The 9,200-nt window shown below is 40.5% G+C and overlaps 1 protein-coding gene across 2 annotated transcripts in view; it reads right to left on the bottom strand.

The window, feature by feature from the left end:
• Window positions 1-9,200, bottom strand: part of MAPKAPK5 (mitogen-activated protein kinase-activated protein kinase 5) — a 32,104-nt gene that overhangs the window by 17,939 nt on the left and 4,965 nt on the right. For both annotated transcript variants that reach the window (XM_012663482.1, XM_012663481.1), the window contains exons 2-7: window positions 6,387-6,460; window positions 5,808-5,883; window positions 4,601-4,698; window positions 3,441-3,549; window positions 1,647-1,736; window positions 156-251 (exon numbers count right to left, since the gene is read on the bottom strand). In XM_012663482.1, coding sequence (XP_012518936.1) covers window positions 156-251; window positions 1,647-1,736; window positions 3,441-3,549; window positions 4,601-4,698; window positions 5,808-5,883; window positions 6,387-6,460 — 543 coding nt within the window. The remainder of the gene's footprint in view (window positions 1-155; window positions 252-1,646; window positions 1,737-3,440; window positions 3,550-4,600; window positions 4,699-5,807; window positions 5,884-6,386; window positions 6,461-9,200) is intronic.

Below are 9,200 nucleotides of genomic sequence, written 5' to 3'. Positions count from 1 at the left end.
CGCCCGGCCCAAATAAAGCAATCTTAAGATTTCCGAAGCAAGTTCTCTTCCCTCCCATTCTGTAATACATGCCTACTTACGCTGCAGAATAGAAGGAACATGAGTCTATAGGCAGCTTGGTGACACATTTTAGGAGAGAGACAGCACATACTTACCTGAGGTGCTACATAATAAGGGGTGAATTGGGGTGTCATCAAATCACCTTGGTCAATTTTGGCAAATCCAAAGTCACACAACTTCACTGGAGCATCCTGAAATAAAACAAATGGGAGTCTCTGCTCCGGAGTTCTCAGTAAACATCAAAGGAAAATCCAGGTGCCAGACATGTTACCCTGAGCTTTTATGTGTTTCTGGCTGAGACTCTAGCCTATGAGTAATATGTCCCCAGGTCTGGAGACGATGATTCCTACTGAGGAATCATTCTTAGTAATACAGAAGTAAGAAATCTCTACCCACTCACATAGCTAGCCCTGTTTTATAACTTGTACAAGCAGCACTAAAATCAAGGTCTTAGCCTACTACTCCTTCACTCTATGGGCCTATCACCTCTCATCAATCCAGGGTACTGCTTCACGCTTAACATCAGCAGTAAGCTTTACGATAGCCAGAGCAACTCATCTGGTGAGACATGGAGCAGGGGACAGGGCTGAAGGGGAAAACACATCTTATTGGGGTTAACAGCAAATCAAACTGTCAAGTTTTGAGGTAATATATAACAGCATATAGATTCCTGTCCCTTCCCAAAGGCCCTCCAAACAATATCCAAAAATCATAAATCCCACAAATACATATCAGTATCATCCAAAATTATCGATGCCAGGAGTATGCTACAATTTCTCTGAGCCTTCAGCAAGGGAACAGGTGGAAGAAATAAGCTGTATGAAGCACTGTGGCCTAAACTGTGGTCCCCAAGCCACAGGCCAAGGACTAGTACTAATCCGTGGCCTGTTAGGAACCAGGTGCACAGCAGGAGGTGAGTGCTGGATGAGCCAATGAAGCTTCATCTATATTTACAGCTGTTCCCCATCACTCACATCACCACATAAGTTCTGCCTCCTGTCAGATCGGCAGTGGCAGCAGCATAGGAATGCAAACCCTACTGTTAACTGCGCATGCGAGGGATCTAGGTTGCACACTTCCTATGAGAATCTAATGCCTGATGATCTGAGGTGGAACTAAGGTGGTGATACTAGCGCTGGGGAGCAGCTGCAAATACAGATTGTCATTAGCAGAGAGGTTTGACTGCACAATAAATGTAATGTGCTTGGATCACCCCAAATATCCCTCCAACACCCATCAGTGGAAAAGTTGTCTTCCATGAAACTGGTTCCTGGTGCCAAAAAGGTTGGGGACCACTGGTCTAAAGTATCTTCACCATGGATTCAGAGCACTCCAAATACACCTACTCCTGAACTATGTTAAGAGTGGCAACACTGGCCGGGCGCGGTGGCTCACGCCTGTAATCCTAGCTCTCTGGGAGGCCGAGGCAGGCGGATTGTTCGAGCTCAGGAGTTCGAAACCAGCCTGAGCAAGAGTGAGACCCCGTCTCTACTAAAAAAAAAAATTAGAAAGAAATTAATTGGACAACTAAAAAAAAAAAAAAAAAAGAGTGGCAGCACTAAATGCAGAAAAGCAAGTCTTCTCACCAAAGAGTTATCCTTGAAAAGCAGATTTTCAGGCTTGAGGTCTCTGTGCGCGATGTTTAACAAGTGACAGTGCTGTAGAGCCAAAGCTATCTGGAAAAAGACAAGGTGAAGCAACCATCTCTTAGAAAAGCCCATTCTTTACTAACCCTGGTGCAGAGAACTCATGATATTAAAAAAACAGGCCTTCTGTAGGTCAAGTAAGACTTTTGTTTCAATTTTAAAGCAGAAATTAAGTAAGACTTGGGGTACCAAGAAATAGAAATGAATTGAGCTTAGTTTAACTAAAATCTGTATTTTGTTAAACAAAAAGAAAAATATGACAGTACACCAATTCTTTGTAAGAATAAACTGATGGGTAAATCTTATAAGGAATAGGAAAAATAAAATGCTCCCACTTTCATTCATCTGAGATGTGACAGGCACTGCAGAGGAAACACTAAGCTGAGTGACCTTCAGCAGGTATGGGTTGCCCACGGCAAGGCAGCAGGCAGGATTGCCTGGCTTAGAAGAGATCTGCACTGTCCAGGAAGCCAAACATCAAGCTCTGCGTTCGAGAAATCAGCTGATTGGATTTTTCCAAATGATATTCCAATTTGCTCACTCTACTTGTTGAAAGTATTCCCTGTTTGTGTGGATTTGGAAGGGTTCTGTTTTAAGATTATCAGAGCTCATCCTTTAGTCCTCATATTTGAAAAATGAAAGGTGTAATTTAAAAAATTAAACAGAACAGATTCTATCTGTTCTTCAACTCTCAGTATGGAATTTTCTCAGCAATCCTAATATCAGTTCCTTCTACCAGAAAGGAGGCATCCAAAAATGTTTGAGGATCATGGAAAATTTGGAAGAATTTTTTTTTTTTTTTTGAGACAGAGTCTCACTCTGTCACTCCAGGTAGATTTCAGTGGCATTGTCTTAGCTCACTGCAACCTCAAACTCCTAGGCTCAAGAAATTCTCCTACCTCAGCAGGACTACAGGTACTCATCATGACATCTGGCTAATTTTTCTATTTTAGTAGAAATGGGGTCTCACTCGTATCCAGGCTGGTCCCAAACTCCTAGCTCAAGCAATCCTCCCACCTCAGCCTCTCAGAGTGCTAGGATTACAGGCGTGAGCCACTGCACCCAGGCTGGAAGAACTTTTTATTAAGAATTTGGGCTATGCTTCCTGCTTTTCTTTGCCCAGTATGAACATAAGCCTTGAGAGTTTGGCTTTTCATCTCCGCAAGATATGACTGGACTTCTAGTATTGTTTATGACATGAATCATTTCTATAGCAATAAAATGTGATTCAAAGTAGAATATAACTATAACTAGGAATAACCCCAAATTACAAAATCTTAGGATAGTATTAAAATCTGAAGAAACGAGAGAAGGGTGACTCATACGCAAGAAGCACCTTATGCACTATTGTCTTGGAATATATTTTTATACCTTATAATCTTTCAGGTGTTAACGGCAGCATTTTATCTCAAAGTCCAATAATAGTGCTTTGAAGCTACTTGCCTAAAGATACCGACAGTCTACAAAGGAGCTAACATCACTTTCTTTCCAGAGTTTATTTAAAATCTCACAATAGCCTCAGGAAACAGTTGACAATTGATAGCAAACACATTCCCCGCCCCCCAAGTAGATAAGGGGTCACATTTCTCTTGTCAAAACATCTTTTCTGATTACATAACAAAGCAGGCAATGAGAAGTCAAACAGAGCTTTTCTTTAAGCTGTCTTTTATTCCCCCCAATGAAATTGCTTGTTAACCAACACTGTTGGCAGTTTGGTACACGGGGTTAACTTGCCTGCTTTGTTACTTGGCTGGCTTGCTTCTCTGTAAAGTGCCGGTGCTGGCTGATTCTGTGAAATAGCTCTCCCCCTTCCATCATCTCCATTACAATTAAGAGTCGAGCCCTGTTTGAAAGCATTTGATTTTGTTAAGTTTAAAAAAAAAAAAAAACCCAAAAAAACAAACAAAAAAACCCTAAAACACCAAGAAGCTGACCTAAAGATAACTCATCTACAAAGTAACCACTTCCTAAGTCCAGGGTAACACAGCTACTAAATAAGAGCAAAAATTTTCATGTTATCAAAAAAAAAAAAATCTTTGATTTTTGGTTACCATTCTCTATTATAAATGCTTCCAGCTTCCATCCAAATGCTTTCACCAACAGAGCACGGTCGTGAAAAATAATCATTTGATTTCCCATTTGTTTTTAAAATTTTATCTTCCTTCTCCACCTGGAAAATTCCTACCCTTCCTTCAAGTCCTATTGTCCACATAGCCTCTCTGAGACACCTCACCTCCCAGACTGTAGTTAGCAGCTAGCTCCTCTCCTTTGTAAACTCAGAATATTTTTACATATGCTGGTCCCATTGCTATGATGATGGATTTACATCTCAGTTTCCCCAAAACAAACCAATTCTGAATTCCCTTGAGGAGATGTAGAACACCACCCAATGTGCTTGCCAAACATTTATTAGCTAAAAAAAAAAATGTTGATTTCATCCTTTAAAAGGAAAGTCAAACTAAGCTATAAGGGCTTTTTGTTTTATTAGCCTTTAAGACTTTGCCTAGGATAACATTTTGGCCCCTTTCACTGATTTCAAATAGAATCTGTTTAAATTCCACATTAAGTGCTTTTTTTAAGTGAGAAAGTAATCAAAATAACCAAAGGGGCCTGGAGAGTGGGTAGGGATAGAGATGAAACAAGACTGGCCATGAGATAACTGTTGAGGTTGTATGCTGAGTACTTGGGGATTTATTACATAATTCTGTCAACTTTTACAAATGTTTGAAATTTTCCAAAATACAAAGAGAGGGAGATGGAAGGTGCAGGGGAAGAGCGAAGAAGAGAGGAAAAGGAAGAGGGAGAGGGAAGGGGGGAGAGCATATGAAAAAGAGGAAGAATCCACTACATTGGCCTACATAGGGACATGTGAAGATGATCCCGTATAGTCTTACCTGGGGCTGGACTCATGAGGAAACTGTACACTGTTAGCAAACACTTCAATAATCTGAACTATATTTGGGTGTGTAGCACACATCATGTGCAGACGTACCTTAAAGAAAACAGAGGAAATGTTTCTGTATGTAGAGGATACCAACATTTTCTCTCCAAACTTCCCCTCAAAAACTGACCACAGCAGGTCAAGGGGATAAACCAATTACAGTAAAAACCTTATCACCTAGAATGATGTTAAAAAAAAAAACAGTGTTTTCATACACAGATCATCTCCTCAATGCTCTTAGCATGAGTAAAAACCTCACCAACAGATTTACTTCCCGTCTTATCTATTAGCAAATGAAAAATTTGGCAAATAACTCATTTCAAAAATTATTTACATTTCTTTAAGCAAAAAAATAAATCCTTCCTTGCACGTGTTATTAGCATGTCACCACATCCAGATAATTTAAAATCAATGTATATTTTTTTTTTTTTTTTTGAGACAGAGTCTCACTGTGTTGCCCAGGCTAGAGTGCCGTGGCATCATCCTAGCTCACAGCAACCTCAAACTCCTGGGCTCAAGTGATCCTCCTGCCTCAGCCTTCCCAGTAGCTGGGACTACAGGCATGCGCCACCATGCCCGGCTAATTTTTTCTATATATTTTTAGTTGTCCAATTAATTTCTTTCTAATTTTAGTAGAGACGGGGTTTCGCTCTTGCTCAGGCTGGTTTCGAACTCCTGAGCTCAAACAATCCGCCCGCCTTGGCCTCCCAGAGAGCTAGGATTACAGGCGTGAGCCACCGCGCCCGGCCCGAAAACCAATGTATATTTTTAAAAACTAGAAACGCATCCTCAGTCCTCCTGCATCATCACTTTCTACACACCATTCGCCTGACCTTTCCTTCTACCACTTTATCTCCACACTTCAAGTACCTTTTTCAATAAGCAAAAATTAAAGTAAATCTGAATATATCAGAGTACAAGAATCACATTAATCAAAAAAGAACAAGAGGTGGGTGAAAGGAAGTAAGACTCTACTAACAGTCTTCGGTACTAACAAATCTAGGACTACTATATAATAATAACATGAATGGGAAAGAGAGAGAAGGATAGACATAAAATTCTTTATGCATCTCTGTATTCTCTCTGGGAAGCTGCTGTAAAAAGAACAATTTTTAGACACTTCAAATATTTAGGCAAGTCAAGGCAATAAAGGACCATACCTCATTTCTAGCTTTTGGACGATCTAGAAGAATTTTCAGTGCAAATCGCTCTTGGGTAGATTTCTTCACACAGACTCTAGATTTGGAGAAAAAAGTCAATCAGAGATCATCTATGTTACAGTGAAATTTAAGAAGTCTGTTCTTTGAGATTTGTACTTCTAATCAAGGATATGTCCAGGTGCATCAGAACAAACTTGCCAGGAGGTGGCAAAGCAAAGCAGCATCTCACTGCCTTACCGGCTGCCAGTGCCCAGGCCTGCCTCCTGAGCCATGTAATCTTCACCTCCCTGCTGGGGGCCAGTGAAGAAATCAGGGCCTCTGCTGGCCACAGGTGACTCTCACAGGTGTCAAGCCTCCTACAGTCGTGACATCTTAAATGACTCCATATTACAGACCATGTGACTTGATCATTTAACTATATTTCTAAATGCATAAGAAAAAGCCTAACATAAAAACCTCTACTTGTTAAATTAAGGCTGTTTCTCAAATCTGGCACACCTGATGCTTCTAATTCAAGATGTATTTCAAATGGCCCTTCTTAAGAGCAACTTTGCCATAGTTCTCACATGGGTCTCTTACCTAACTGGACCACTAATTCCAGCTCCCAGCTTCTGAGTCCAATTGATATTGTATTCTTCTAAAATGGAAGTTTCCTATTAAAATAAAAAAACGGAGAGAGCAGAAAATGATTTCCCAGTTAAAAAGGTGAAAATGTTAGCAGAGATGGGACAACAAAAGACCTATCACTCAACATCTCATCTTCTAAGAGAATCTGATAAGTGAAGCTTTGTGTTTTATAGGGCTTCTGTCTAAATGACTCGGTTAGACATTGTTTTCCAACAAGGAAGCAAAGACTTCAGGATAAAAAGATTATTCAGCTCATCTATAAGGTACATTTGAGTAGACAATCAATGCTTTTTAGGGAGTATGGGAGGAAGATATTCTTTGAAAATCCTTCAGCTAGTAAATGCCTCTCTGCTACAAAGGTCAAATGTATTTTCTGAGATTCCAGAAAGACTGCTCAGATATGTGCTGCTGCTGCAGAGGCCTATGGCCCTGAACAAGTTGATCAAACTGCTGGAATAACTGCATAAATTTAGACGTAAAAGTGCAAATAAAAGTAAATATCTAATTTTCTTTTCTTTTCTTTTTTGAGACAGACTCTCGCTCTTGTCACCCTAGCTAGATTGCAGTACATCATCACTCACTGCAACTTCAAACTCCTGGGCTCAAGTGATCCGCCTGCCTCAGCCTCCCCAGAATACTAGGATTACAGGCGTTGAGCCACCATGCCTGGCTGTAAGTACCTAATTTGCAATAGCACCATTTGAGTACATACTCTTTTTTTTTTTAATAACTGCTTTATTGGGCTATAATTCTTGTACCATACAATTCACCCATTGAAGTGTATAATTCAAAAATCTTTAGTATACTCACAGAGTTGTGCAACTATCACCACAATCAATTGTAGAACATTTTCATGACCCTAGAACCCATACCCCATAGCAGACACTCTCCACTCCCTCCCCAAATGATCTCCATTGACACAGTTTGTTGCTCACACTTTCTGCATACAGCAATGAGATTATCTTTTTTCAAAAAAAATTTAATGTCATGCTCTTGCTTAGAACCTTTATTGCCCTTGAAATAAAATCCAGATTCCTTTCTGACTTACAAGGTCTTTAGAATCCGGTCTGTGCTTAATTTTCTGGCCTAATTTCCTTCCTTACAGTTTACAAACTGACCAAATTTAATGTGTTAGTTACTTTAATGAGCCTTACCCTCTTTCACGTGAACAGGCTTTCTGCCTTAAACACCCTTCCCCATTGACTGTTTACATCCTAGTTTATGCCTGTTTTCACTATCACTTGAGTACAGAGGTATTCTGCCACGTTCATTATGTAACTATATTTTTTATAAATAACTTGAATTCTGATCGCTAGCGTAGGGGAATAGGGTATCTGCTCATGTAATACACACTCATTAAGCAGTTAATATGTGCCAGACACCAAGCTAAGTTCAGAGATCAAAACAGAGCTTCTGCCCAATGAATGTGCAAGTGTATAAAACAAGCTTAGAACAGCCTTCATCTCACCCCTTTCTGCTACCCAATTCTACAGTAAATGTTCAATAACTGTAGAATTAATTGACTAGAAAAGTGGACTAAAGCCAAATGATGAAAGGATATTCGGATAGGAGAAACCAACACGATCACACAAACTCCCTTCTAAAAAACTGTGCATCAGGGTCAAGGAGCTTGTCAAGGTCACAGAGTGAGTTACACGCACTATCAAGACTAAAATCTATGGCTTTGGTCTCCTCCCCAGCACCAGTCCAACTATTAAAGGTAATTGCCCAGGCCCAAGCATGAAGATTAGGGACAAGTACTGCCCAGTCAGAGAGGTCCCAGCCTCTGTCTTCTCTCACCACCTCCTAAACAGAACTCAGGCCTACCTATCTGACCCATCTACCTCCTTCACTTTTCCACTATGTGGCCTGTTTGATTTAGGAGTGTTTGAGAAGACAGAGGAATGAAGTAGTTGGGAAAGAGGGAGCTGGAGCATAATCTCAGCTTCATGGTAGAGTGAAATCATTTGCTAAATCTCTCCACTCAATGCAAATGGAATTATTAATATACACTCATAGGAGACTCTATGGAAAACAGAAATTTGTTCTAATCAATTATTTGTTATAATCAGATCAGAGTCTATATGCCCAGCACCTAGGATGTGAATATAAGTTGTTAAACCAGATTCTCTGCTGTACTTATTAAGATGGTGCTCTAGCTGATGGACAGCTAAGAAAGTTCAACTTGTGGAGACTCTCACTGAAGTTTTGACACTTGACTTTGCAGAAGATAGGAGAGGCACTACCAGGCTTCCCAACAGCCTGACTTCTGAACCCCATTTCTCCTGTCCTTTTCCCAGGTTTAATTCTTGCATCTTCTTAGTGCCGTAAACACTAGCCAGAGCTAAGGTTTCACCAAGCCCAACTAGGCAAAAGAAATTAACACACTGATACCTTTCAACTAGACTGTGGGTAGATGGCACATTTTCTGGCATATTTTAAAGACAAAGGAGAAGACAGGAAGGCATGGGTTAGTTAAAACACTTTATTTGCCTGGAATGGTGCCTAACTCCTATAATCCCAGCAGTTTGGGAGGCTAAGGCGGGAGGATTGCTTGAGCTCAGAAGTTCAAGACCAGCCTGAGCAAGAGTGAGACCCCATCTCTACTAAAAATAGAAAAATTAGCCAGGCGTCGTGGTGCATGCCTATAGCCCCAGCTACTTGGGAGGCTGAGGCAGAAGGATCAGGAGTTTGAGGCTGCAGTGAGCTACGATGATGCCACTGTACCCTACAAAATTGCCCTATAAATTCCCTATCAAAATCTTG

Source organism: Propithecus coquereli, unplaced genomic scaffold (assembly GCF_000956105.1).
Source record: "Propithecus coquereli isolate 6110/MARCELLA unplaced genomic scaffold, Pcoq_1.0 Scaffold81, whole genome shotgun sequence".
Lineage (NCBI taxonomy): Eukaryota > Metazoa > Chordata > Mammalia > Primates > Indriidae > Propithecus > Propithecus coquereli.
This window is presented reverse-complemented; position numbering and strand designations above follow the sequence as displayed.